The sequence below is a fragment of the Python bivittatus genome, unplaced genomic scaffold (genome assembly GCF_059951505.1).
Source record: "Python bivittatus isolate LINGU-HERP-01145 unplaced genomic scaffold, Pbiv_v1 ctg000020_np1212, whole genome shotgun sequence".
In the NCBI taxonomy this organism is placed as follows: domain Eukaryota; kingdom Metazoa; phylum Chordata; class Lepidosauria; order Squamata; family Pythonidae; genus Python; species Python bivittatus.
In genome coordinates, this window is record NW_028277030.1 from 57,265,985 (window position 1) to 57,279,812 (window position 13,828).

General features: G+C 37.0%; 1 protein-coding gene across 3 annotated transcripts in view; it reads right to left on the reverse strand.

The window, feature by feature from the left end:
• Positions 1-13,828, reverse strand: part of PREP (prolyl endopeptidase) — a 108,757-nt gene that overhangs the window by 31,744 nt on the left and 63,185 nt on the right. For all 3 annotated transcript variants that reach the window (XM_088138879.1, XM_007425561.4, XM_088138887.1), the window contains exons 11-12: positions 7,656-7,792; positions 819-913 (exon numbers count right to left, since the gene is read on the reverse strand). In XM_088138879.1, the coding sequence (XP_087995005.1) occupies positions 819-913; positions 7,656-7,792 (232 nt within the window). The remainder of the gene's footprint in view (positions 1-818; positions 914-7,655; positions 7,793-13,828) is intronic.

Genomic DNA, 13,828 nt, shown 5'->3' on the forward strand with positions numbered 1-13,828 from the left:
TTTCCAGTTATTGCAAAATACTTTGTCTTGGGTATTAAAATGCTGGCATGAATGCTTTATATTTCTGAAAATCACTGGGTTCCTTTTCCCAATTATTGGTAAACTCTTTAAATTAGAGAAACAATGAATACTAAAAGTCATGAAACAGTAACATGAAAAGCAAGAGGGAAACATGTCTATTCTTCAAGCATTCTTTGAAAGAGCTTTTGAAAAAGATGCAATTGAGAATAAGATTTTTTGAAAGAATTATTTTATTTATTTATTTATTTATTCATTCATTCATTCATTCATTCATTCATTCATTCATTCATTCATTCATTCATTCATTCATTCATCCAATTTATATAGCCACCCATCTCACCACAGGCAACTCTAGGCGGCATACAACAAAGCTAAAAACAATAAATACATTAAAAATATAAAATTCAAAATAGAACAAAGAATAACAGGATGTTAAAAATAAGGGAGCCACCTCATTTTCCCCCATTCCCTGGGGTCCCCAGGCCTGTTGGCATAAGTCTTGAGGGACTTCTGGAAGCTCAGCAATGACGAGGCCAACCATCTCAATTAAGAAGTGCAAGAGATTTAAATAAGTTTATGACAGTGATGTGTACTTATCCATACCCATTCCATAATACTCAGGGTATGGAACATTATCCAGAGCATAAAAAAGGAGTAACAAATAGTAAGCCAAACAAATTAAAGCTGAAATCAAAGAGATAGCTGTAATCATTTAGCAGGAAGATCCACCATCATTTCATATTTACAGCAAATCAGCTTGCCACTGAACAACATATTTTTGCAATATGAAATCTTACCTTTGTGCCAGGTCTCGCCATATTCACCACCGCCCCTGATATTAGCCACAGCTAGAATACCACCTAGGTGCCTTATAAAAATAAGTCTTGATACACTGAAAAACAAAACAACCTCAGTTAATAGTTAAATATGTCTAAGTTATGACCTTTTGAATCATCTGGAGCTAAAATACAGCAGTAGGAAGAATATGGATTTTCCTGATGCTCTAACACAAAGGAGAAAGAATTTGACTGATACCATAGATATTGTAGCAAATTAGTTCTTCTTAACGAAAAATCTTTTTATGGTTCATTCAGCAAACCTAACTCACTGACCAAAAATGAACATGGAAGTTGAATTTTAAAAAAGAATCACTGTCAAGATAATAAAAATAAATTAGACAAACCAAGCATAAAAGAAATGCAGGTTTTAGAAAAAAACATCCTTGAAGTAAGGATCAATCCCCTCTTCCACAGCACTGAACTAAAGTCAATGAAAAATAAAGTCAATGAAAAATCCACAGCAGCTTATTCAAAGTTTCCTAATTTTTTACTACATTTATGGAAATAATTCATTTATGCAACTATACTTAGTTAAGATGTTAGAAAGGAAAAGTACCTCAATATGTTCAATTTAGAAGAAAGCATCTACCTACCTACCTACCTACCTGCTTATCCAGAGTCAATTCAATTCTATTAAAGGTCGCTAATAAATGATTTATATCTTCTGAACAGTGCCAAACAGAGAGAACCCATAATACTACTGTAGCTCATGTTATATTGACTATAATTTAGTAATCCCAAGGAATATTTAGATATTCCAACTTGCTTCTAGCAATCTGAATTCCATTTTTATATCTATATAACCATTTTGGAGGCACATTTCCTGAATACATGTGAACAAAAGCTGCCTAGGACAGCTCATCAGCTTGGAATGCCCTGCTAGATACATGGAAGTTGAATTTTAAAAAAGAATCACTGTCAAGATAATAAAAATAAATTAGACAAACCAAGCATAAAAGAAATGCAGGTTTTAGAAAAAAACATCCTTGAAGTAAGTACCTTCCTGTGTGAGAATTAGTCAGATTTTAAAATTCCTTCTCTTCTCCTCACTTCTTTGTCAGCCTGGGTGTTTACATTAGCTGTTTTTGTCACTAGCATTTTTGTTGATTTTATCTATAAATGATTATTAACGATTTTGAGAGCAATCCTAAATGCTGGGGGGGGGGGACTTGAAATGTGGATGATCTGCCACTTCCAAAGCCTCACTGACTTGCCATAAGAGGTTATTTATTTTTAGATTGTTCTCCAATTCATTTCAAAGAAAGGACTGTGTTTGCATAGATTGACTCTGAAGATTTCTAACGGGGTCTTGGGGTGTCTGCATCGGTACCCCTCCAGCAAAGCTGTTACCTCTGAAGGTGGAGGGAAAGCTCAACACTCTTTTAATATTAGCACATTAAAGCAAGAGCACTGCACTAATTACAAAGATGTCAGAGTCATTAATCATCCCTAAATACTATTAACCATGTTACAATTAGTGATCACAAAAGGAAAAATGATAGGAAGAAAGCTTGCTGTCAAATGCTTTTGAAAATTAATGGAGTCTAACGTTGAGAGAGTAAAAATAATATACTAGAAAAATACAAATCATCCTGGAAAAGATTCCATATTTTCCCTAAACAATATTATCTATATACCACTTTATATAGAGAGCCAACTGCCATTCAGAGATGGTTTATGTTAAATTATGACATAGCACCTATCCTCTCCTTCTACCATGATTATCTCAGAAGTTTTATATATAGGATTTATTTTGTTTGACTCTTCTTTTACTGTAATTAGTTCTCTGTTCAATGGATCTCCTACAGAACCAATACTCTTTCTACGCATGCCTGAAGTAAAACAGGGTGCCTGGAGAAAGAGCCTCCAGATATCATGAGAGATACATACATTGATGTCTCATATTCTATATGCTTTATATAATAAATAGTAAAGCTGACCCAAAAAGATGCATTCTGATCCTCCAGCTGAACTCTGAGTTTGAAAGTTTGAAAGATCTGGAGCTGGAAGATTATGAAAGTGTTTTGAAGTCCACCTAGAACAAAAAGCTTGTTCTTTGGTTCTAGTTGTATGGCTCATTTATTTAGAGTTTACTGTCAAGTTGTATCTATATATCTATGGTTGAGTGATTGGTGCTGTATAAGAGACACAGAACAACAACGAAAAATGAGGACAGACATCATGTGGAAAGAAAACATGCAGAAAGTTGGTGGAGTACAAGTATTTTCTAGGTCATCTGGTCATCTGGTCATCTGTTCCTGGAATTCTGCCTGCCTGATTGCCTTTCTGCTCCCAAAAGCCCAGGTGGTTTATATCAAAGAAGCACTGCTTTATAAAAGGAACTAAAACATAAGCATACCATATTGTTTTATAGTGGAATCAAGAACCTAAGCAGACTCTACAATTAGCGTGTGTGGCGGGGAACACTGCACCGAGGTGAAGTCTGGGCATACTGTGGAGAAAAGCTGCAATAATACGTTCTGCAGAAGATAATAGAATGGATGTGATGCAGCTCTGCTCAACAGAATACCTCAACCCTCCCTCCCCCCAAACAGATTTTTACTGGGTAACAGGAAGATTTAAAAAGGAACAGTACAAAGGCAGATGGTTGTATCTATGAGGCGGGAAGGCAACCAATCAGTCAGCAGGAAGGAGACAATCAGGGTCATGAAGCAGTGGTCAGTGAATTTGCAGCAAAACAAACGTCTAAAAAGTATAAGTGAAAGGTAGAATGGAAAGAGAAAGGTCATGTGTCTACTGCCTGTCTTTTCACCATTGCAGGCTTGTCCAGGAACTTGTTCAATCAGATTTGGGTGTGTAGTTTGGGAATTGCCAAAATGGCCATGTAAGTAATAATCTTTGGGATTCAACCCAGTTAAACCAATTAGGAATAGTTATGTATTTAAGCGAAAGACTTTTGGGATACTTTTCACTATTATTAACAACACCAAACATTTCTCCTTAATTTCAAACATTCACCACAATATATACTAAAGGAATGGCTTTAATCTTGAAGAAAAAAATCCTTTTAAATTAAAAAAAATGAACAAAGATAAAACGAAGTGTGTGCATGCATGTATGTACCTGCGTGTGTGTGTGCGCACACACACACACACACACATATAAATGCACACACAGGGATAGACGCACAGACACAAGGTTTAATATAAGAATTACCCATTAGTGGCAACAGGTGAACTTATTTCTTCTTCCCCCACAGGCCCCCAAAACTTAAAACAGTGTTTTCAGTAGGACCTCTGATAGTGGGAGAAGATATGAACTAGAATTCTGAATAGCAGGTTCTAAACAGAGTATAAATCTACAAAAGTTAATCAAACATCTGTACAGTTTAGGTGATACTTGAAAAATTCAAAATAAGAGTGACAATATTTTTTGTTCAGAAATGCATATTTGCTTCATTCAAATTAGTTTGATATCAGACTTGCTCAAAATTTTATTTAACTCTCAACTGGTCTCATTAAAGTTACACATCATAGCTCAGTTTCCATTTCCAAAACTGTTTTTCAGAAGTGGAAATTAAAAACTACATTATATTCAACCGAGACAGATTGCAAATATTTAATGAATAACCGTTTACAGTCATGATCATCATGTATACCATGAGAGGCTTTAAAAACTGTGATAGAGGTGCATATATTAAACAACTCAAGATGTCTTAGGAAAGACAAAAAAGTACAGATCAACCTGAAAGGGAAATCATGAATTATTATTATTTTTAGTAAGTACAAAATAACTGAAAGTAAAAGAAAGGAATTAGAACTGTGGGATTTAGATACTACAAAGGTAAAATTACTATTTTTAAAACACAAGTATTATGAATTTAATGATGAAGCACAATACTCTTGGCCAACAGGCTGAAAAGAAGTCACTGTAATAGGAGAGTACAAGCTTTGAAACTATATAACAGAAAGAATGTTAGCAAGTCAAAGGAAATGTAAAAGAATTTGCAAGATTCTATTACATGTATCCAAACAAATGGATAAAGCTAAAATTGAACTTAAAACTATCCAAATAACCTCTGTATTAGCAAACAAGAGGAAATCAATAAGCCATGGATATGAGAAGACCAACTATTATAAATCTTAAATAAATGACTAAAACCAAATGGATTGACATCAAATTTTTATAAGTTATTTTTAGAGCAAATAGTTCAATCTCTGCATTCTTCCATTTCAAAAATTATGACAGAAGCAAAATGTGGAAATCATCTATAATGGTTCCATGGCTTAAACCCCATAAAGATCACAGGTATCTGAAATCTTTCAGAGCTATTGCATTATTAAATGAAGACTATGTGATGTTTACTTCTATTTTAGTCAGTACATTGAAACACACACACACACAGATCAAGCTATCATTATGCCTGGTAGAGCTATATCAGTTCTAGTTCACCAATCACTAAAAGGGTGAGAGTTTGTAAAACCTTTAGAATCAACTATACTCCCATATTTGTTGAAACGTATATGAAGCTTTTGATTTAATAACTGATGGTATTTCTGATAGCAGCAATGTCTTCAACCAAATGTTTCCTGTACCCGTTCAGCAGTCCCATATATCAGTTTGGAGGCATTTTGACCCAGTCCTTCACAGAACTGCTTCAGCTCATTAATATTTAGGGGCTGTCTTGTTTTAAATTCTTGCTACTGGCCATGCCACAATATTTCAGTTGGGTTAAGATCAATGCTCTGACTTGATCATCCCAAAATGGGAAAATTCTTCTGCTTTGGCCAGTATGTTAGGTGTCCATTGTGTGTATAATACCTTTACTGCAAGCCCTATGTTTATTTATACTTTAGTTCATGGATATCCTTATATTCTACTGTAGATTTGCTGGTACAATCCAGACTCCATTTTTCTCTCAATGTTTGTAAGCCATCCAGGTCCTGAGGCTGAATAGCAGCCCCAAACTCTGAAGCTCCCATCACCGTCCTTCAAAGTTGGGATGAGATTCTTTTACTGGAATGCAGTATTTTATTTTCTCCAAGCGTAATGTTTCACATTAGTGTCCAAACGTTCCATGTCTGTCTTATCTCTTTACACAATATTGTTCTAATAGCCTGCTAGATCATCCAGGTGGCTTTTGGCAAACTTGAGGTGGGGAGCAATGTTCTTTCAGGAAAGCTGGAGGGTGGGATGCTCTATCTTCCCATATGTAGGCCATATCTAAAAACTTTTTTAAAATAAGCAGCATAATATGAGAAAATAGGCATACCCAACCCCCAGTTCTCCTGAAGCCTGTCACTGGGAACATTTGGCGTTATTAATAGCCTGCAGTGAAGATACTCAATGGATAGAATTAAAAAATAAAGAAATAATATAATGGTAGCTACTCTGCTTTTAATAACTAATTTTCAGAAACTGCTTCCCCAAATTAGTAATATTTTAATGTTTAATATATTTAGAATTTGGAAATATAGACAAAAACCTAATTCCTTTAACCTGACAACACCAATTTTTAATCATCCACAGTGGGGTTCAAAAAAAGATTAAAGTTTGGTTTATTTTGCTATAGAAATGAAATGTCCTATTCCATATAAAAAACTTCTATAAAAATAAGTGTCATATTCCAATTCTAGTGTGTTGGTTAAAGACCACAGTATGCTGTGATCAGTTTGCCTGACATTTTGCCAGCAATGTTGCTCAAATTCCCTCTAGTCTGGACTCCACTTGTGTGGTGACTGAGGCATCATTTCACCAGATTACCTGGGTTTCGTTTCAGCCTGTTACCTCTGATGAAGTGGACAGGATGCTAAGATGTCCTTAACCACCTGTAGGCTGAATTTTTGCCCCTTCTGAATTTTTCAGGTAGCTTGGGGAGGGTCATTCCCTGGATCCAGGAGATTGTGAATGCCTCTTTGCAGGAGTGGTCAATGCCAGCAGCTGTTGAGGAGGCATTAATTCATCCCCTCCTTAAGAGACTCTCTCTGGACCTGGAGATATTATCTAATAAGATAACTACTGCCCAATCTCCAACTTCCCTTTATAGTGAAAATTGTTGAAATGGTGGTGTGAGACCAACTATCTAGCATCCTTGACAGTGGGTTATCTGGATCCATTATCAGTCAGAGTTCAGGCACAGACATCGGACAGAGATAGTATTGGTTGCTCTGGTTGATGACTTATACTGAGACCAGGATGAGAGTAGTGCTCCTGTCTTGGTCCTTTTGGAGGCCTTCAATACCATTAACCGTGCCATTCTTCTGGACAGGCTGTGGGGATTGGAGGCACTGTCCTGCAGTGGTTCTGCTCCTTCCTCAGCAGTTAGTTCCTGTAGGTGGTAGTTGCGGGAGAGTTGGGAGACAGACATTGGCAGCAAGGTATCCCAAAGGTCAGTGTTCTCCCCCTTGCTATTTAACATCTACATGAAGTCTCTGGGGGAGGTCACCTGATGGTTTGAAGTTCAGTACCATCAATATAATGATGATACCTCAAATTATATTGTGATTGTAGGCTGACCGTCAAAGTCCTGTCCTGGAGCATGGAAGCCTTTTGGATGGAAGACTACAGGCCTAAACTAAACTGCAGCAAGATGGAGTAACTGTTTGTATAACAGTGGTGCTCTACATCCCCATGTTTTGTCTCTGGAGAAGGCTGCACTGAACCTGAAGGAGTAGGTCCATGATTTGGGGGTCATCCTGAAATCATGGCTCCTACTGGATTAGCAGATGGAAGCCATGGCTCAGGGACCTTTGCCCAGCTTCAGCTGATGTACCAGTTGTGCTCCTATTTTCAGGTTTCAGTATTTTTTTCATAAACTTCCAACTTTCCACTTACCTGTAGCTTGGTGTGATAGATATGTTGAAACCACCATAACCATAAAGGAAGGCAGGATGAGACCCATCCAATTTGATTCCTTTTTTGTGGATAATAAACATTGGTATCTTGGTACCATCTTTGCTTGTGTAAAAGACCTGAGACAGAAAGGAAAGGGGAAAAAAACTATGAATGATGTGAATACTCAAAGTATTCTTGCAGGCATATTAGTCCCAGGTATACCTCTACCTGAACAAAAGGAAAAAGGAGGGGAAATGAATGCAATTTTGATTGCTGCAATGCTTGAAAAATAAGAATTTCCTTCCTAGATCAGACTGTAGAACAGAAATGTAAACTTGCCATGCTCAAATGCATATGGAAGTTCCAAATCAGCACAGAAGAAAAGTTGCCATCTATCCTCATTTGCCATAAGCATCATGGAAATGTCTGCTTTTCACATGCTGCTGATACAGTTTGGCAATACCACAATCCTAGAAGAGGAGTGGAGAACCTGTGGCTCTCTAGATGTTACAAATAAAAAAAATACCAGCATATTTCAGTATTGGTCATGCTACCCAAGACTGCTGGGAACTGTAGTTCAACAACTTCTGAAAGGCCACAGCTATCCAGGCATGGTCTAGAATGTTTTATGTACAGTACCGAGACAAGGATTTGTTTCTTATAATCACAGATGGTGATTAATATATGTTGCCATAAAATGTGGCAATGGACAATGAATTGAGATCATTTTAAAATGGAAATGAACAGATTCATTAAAGATCAGTTTGTAAAGAGCTTGCTGACTTTATACTATGTCCTGAATCACTTTAAAGACTATCTGCTGGGAAATGCAATACAAAAGGTGCTTGGGGTCTTCTTGAAAGTATCTGATTGGCATTTTACTAGTATTGAGTGCTGAACTAGACGTCTCTTAGCCTGATGCAGCAAGGCTTTTATAACTTTTATAGATAATTTGGAAACAAAACAATGTTTACATCAAATGCACTCATGAAGGCAAAAAGGAAGAAACCCTAAGAAGATAGAAATCAATCACTGTAGAGAGGTTGTCACTGTTAAGATGCCTAGAACGTCTATGATGCAATTTCTGACTCACATAATATATGTTAAAAAAATACAAGATTTTCATACTGATCTTCATAAAGCTAAGGCAGTATATAATTAAACAATAGATTTATAGAAAAAGAATAAAACAGAACGTAAAGGAAATTTACAACAGTGGTCATGTAAGGCAGTCAAAATGGTATATGAGTTCGTGTTAGATAAAGTCGCAATCAAACACTGGGTCTTCTTAAACTTTTTTTGTTATCTTGCCAGATGTTAAAACTCTTGCAGCTGAGAGAACTAGTTTATTTGCCATTTCTGATTTTGCTGCCATTTTGAGTATCTGAATAGTCTACTTTCAGCTGGGTTTTGTCTTTTCAAAACCACCTCACAGCCCTCTTTAAAAATAATTTTACATTGTAAGGTTTTTAGTAGAACTGCTGAATTTCTGCTGACATAAACTGTACTAAACATATAGTCAAAAAGATTCTATAAAATTCCAGGGAAGGAAGGAAGGAAGGAAGGAAGGAAGGAAGGAAGGAAGGAAGGAAGGAAGGAAGGAAGGAAGGAAGGAAGGAAGGAAGGAAGGAAGGAAGGAAGGAAGGAAGGAAGGAAGATGAATGACTAACATTTATTTCCAGTGCTAAGATCAGATTTCTTCCCTAAACTGGATACTTTCCAGATGTGTTAGCTTCCAATCCCAATTCTAATTGTCAGCGATGTCTGTGCCACATGTGAAATTCTGGTAACTGAAATCCACATACATCAAGAGTTTCAGATTAAGGAAGACTGTACTATGTAATCTTGGGAAATAATTCTTGGCTTCATTCTGAAATTAATCACTGGCTTTCATAAGTAGCTCTCTCTAAGTATGATGTTCGACTTTACATAGTAAAGAACATGCTCCTAGTTTCTGAGGCATTACTTTATGTGGGTTTAGTATCTAGGACATAACCAGGAGATATCTGGTGACATACAGATCACACATATGGAGAATTCCTAGTTTGACATCCCCCAGAAGTTTTGGGATTACCTCTTCTAGAATTTCCAGCCAGCATACTCAATTCCCTGGGGAATTCAAGGAGTTGTACTCCTAATAATATGGAGGGCACCAGTTCAGTGAAAGATGATTTAAAGCTTTAAAAATCAGCACCATAGAATATTTACCATGATTTTTTAATAAGTAAGAAAAAAAAAAGTCCTATAAAGACTCTGAAGGCACCTTCCCTGCAATAAAGCAGTGAAATGAGGCAAGAGCTATTTTTGCAACTAGAAGATAATTCCAGGAGGAGTATGATAAACATATTTATCCAGTATAATTATCATGCCCATGGTTGGTAAAATTAAACACCAAGTACCACTATGGTATTTCAGAGTAGAAGATGTTTCAGAACTGGGGGACAGAGAAAGGACTACAACCTTGAAATATGTTTTTGTCCACATTCCAAATAATCTGTTATTTATGATAGCACTGCATATAACAGGTGACCCAGACATCATCCAGGCCAATCCTCAAAGTAGTTCATTTTCATTAGACTTTCAAAGAAAAACTTGCATAGATTAAAAAAAAAAACCCCTCCATGTAAATGTGACATAGGAACTTTTGAACCAAGGAAAAACGTGATAGAAGGAATGTAACATTTTGAAATGGAGGGACAGAGGAATGCCAATAAAACCTGTCACAAGTATGCTGTCTTCTAGAAGACCAGTGAGCAGCCTGTCAGCTGCTACTAGCAATAAAGTAGAAAGACCATGTGCAGGAGCATCTTATGCTAGCCTTTCCCAAAGTTTAGATACATGGACTTCAATTCCCAGGGTTCTCAGCAATGGTTGTACTGAATGGGGAATTCTACAAGTGGAAGCCCACACATCTGGGGGCATTCAGCAGACCACTGATTCATTGAGCTCCATCTTATTTACACTGGCAATGGCTTGCCAGGAGCTGCCTGGTATTGAAGATGAACCTCCTGCATACTAAGCATTTACCTTTCCACTGAGCAATTTCCTCACATATGAATGGGAACTTTACAAACCTGATGAATATTAATACCCAGGTGGATCCTAACACACACACAAACTGTATCACATCTGAGTTGCCCTATACAGTTTTTAGTAGAGTTATTTAAATGTCTCCCATTCAAAGGAACATACTTTGGTTCCTTTTCTCTGGGTAGAAGCTTGATTGTCCATTCAGTGCTAGAAAAGAGTGTCAAGAAAGAATATGCAAGCATCTACAAAGCATATCCCTCAAAAAATTCTAAATTACTTATGTAATACCTTTAATTTGGTTAACAATGGCTGAAGTTTCATCCTTTTAAAAAATGGGCCACAACTCTGTCTTGTAATTCAAGCTGCACTTCTTTCCTAATTTTGAAAATTTTATGAACTTTTCATTGTATTCTTGTTTACTTAAATAGCCTGATATTTACTCTTATTAATGTTTTGGGGATTTTTAAAAAATCTATGTCCCCAGGCATAGTAATTAATTCACTTCTTTACATGAACATTATACTAAAGTCTACTGGACTGGGCAGCTATAATAAGTTGGAATAAACGAAAGAGAAGTCAATCAATTGAGACTGCACATGCTTTAATCTCCCCTTAAGGAGTTTCTCATATGCTCAAAAACAAGAAGTATTTTGGGGACATTAAGAGAAATCTAAAACAAATAGGTCCAAAGAGGGAGAAAATCTGGTAGCCTAATTTTTATCTTCAACAACTGTCTTCAGAAAATAGCTTTTAAAAAAAAAAAGGAACTTAGAAAAATACATCTCATACCAATTATTCAGTGCTACCATATTTCATAAAGGAGTGCACATTTCTGATGAGCTACAGTTACTGATTCATCTGTTCACTGACTTACATCCTGCCTTTCCTCCAGGAACTTAATGTGGCTTAAATAGCACCAGTCTCTCCCCCAAACAAAAGTAGGCTAGGCTAAGAGAGAGAGACTGGTCAAGAGTCATCCAGAGAACTTCTGGGCTGGGTGTAAATTTGGACATGAGTCTTCCTAACCCTAACCTACCTTTACCACTACACCAGAGTTGCACAAACTGAGGCAAACATGTGCCTTGACTGTAGCTCTCAGAACCTCCAACAATTTTAAAATTATAACTTTTAGTGTTACAAAACGGGAGAATAAATTGTTTAAAGCTTAAATAATGTGTTATATTATTATATACACTTAATTTTAATTATCTTTAAACATATATGACACCCTCCTTAGTTTTGGCCTTGGCTCTAAATACTACTTTCTGGAGGGTGGCTCCAGCACAGCAGGCAAAAGTTGTCAGCTGGGAAAAAGTTACACCTGGATAATGGGATCCTATTTTAGCAACTTAATAACCATACTCCAATATGGTGGCAATGAATTTTTTAAAAAGTTACAAATATCTAGGAGCAGCTGAACATGCCAACTTGTAAGAAGAGAATGTTAACAAATCAAAAGAATGAATTCTTCAAAGGACAGTTACTGATTAATTTGACTTGATGAAGGGAATTTTTTGGGAAACAATGGAGATTCAGCATAAACCAATGCCTTTACATCTGCTCTGTGGGACTCAGACGTAGACTGGGTGCCAACTAACTTTTCCCTGAATCCCCATGGTGGTCCTAGGTCTGATTTGTTTGAGTAAAAGAGACACAGGCTATGCTAATGATGTCAGCCTTGTTAAACTTTCAGTGTAATATCACAGTTGTGCCAAACAAGGCTGTTATGAAAAATAGAAGACTCAGGATAAATAATCAAGGACGTCTTCAGGAAAGTTAATTTCCCCATTTCCCATTCATGGGGCAAGAAGCAGTGTCATGCTGATCGAGGCCAAGTGCCAGAAGCCAGTCATTTAGAAAAATCCCTTGTTAGTGAATTTGGCAGTCTGGCAACAAATAAACCCACCAGGTGGCAGGAGGGAAAAAATGAGAAATGGAAGAGCAAGACAATTTTCAAAAAAGTTCAGACAGGAATCCAGCAGTGAAGGCAAAGGATTAGGGAGCTTTTATTATTCTTATTATTATCCTTGCTTGACAAAGTTGAAGAAATAGTTTTATTCACCCTGAAAAAATATTAAATAGGAAAAAAAATGGATTACTCAAGCACTTTTGAAGTCATTTAATTCTACTTATATTTGATAGGAAGTTGAAGGAGTATTTAATATCTTTTAAAATAAAAAGGTATTCTCTCTCATTTTAGGTATTACTAAAGCAAACTTCTTTCATTAAGGTAGCCCTTAATGCCTGACCATTCCATCCAGCAATTACTGAAATGACAGTCAATGGTTAGAGGGACTAGAGTTCAAGGGAAGACATAAAGGCAACATAGGAGTCTTTGCAATATTAAAAAATGGACATAAATTAGAACTGGAGCATGCAGCCCCAATCCTTTTTTTTTCTTCACTACCTCAATGCTTTCTCATCTCTGACGCTTGCTACTTGGGAGGAAAGCTATGGCAAACCTAGATAGCATATTAAAAAGCAGAGATGTCACCTTGCCGACAAAGATCCGCATAGTCAAAGCTATGGTTTTTCCAGTAGTAATGTATGGCTGTGAGAGCTGGACCATAAAGAAGGCTGAGTGCCGAAGAATTGATGCCTTTGAACTGTGGTGCTGGAGAAGACTCCTGAGAGTCCCCTGGACTGCTAGGAGGTCAAACCAGTCAATCTTAAAGGAAATCAACCCTGATTGCTCATTGGAAGGACTGATAATGAAGCTCAAGCTCAGATACTTTGGTCACCTAATGCGAAGAGAGGAGTCTTTGGAAAAGACCCTGATGCTGGGAAAGATTGAAGGCAAAAGGAGAAGAGGACGGCAGAGGATGAGATGGTTAGATAGCATCACTGAAGCAATGAGCATGAAACTGAGCAAACTCAGGGAGGCAGTGAAGGACAGGAAGGCCTGGCGCAATATGGTTCATGGGGTCACGAAGAGTCGGACACGACTTAACGACTGAACAACAACAACAACACTCTTTTGCCATTGAATATCAGCAGCTCCTTTACACTACAACCAAAGAAGGCTCATTTGTCCCAGGACCATCACACTGGACTGGCAGAAGCGTTTTGTAACTGGGAACCATGCTTGGAATTTCTTTTAGTTATTTATGTGCCACTCATGGATCTCTACCTTCTACTCTAAG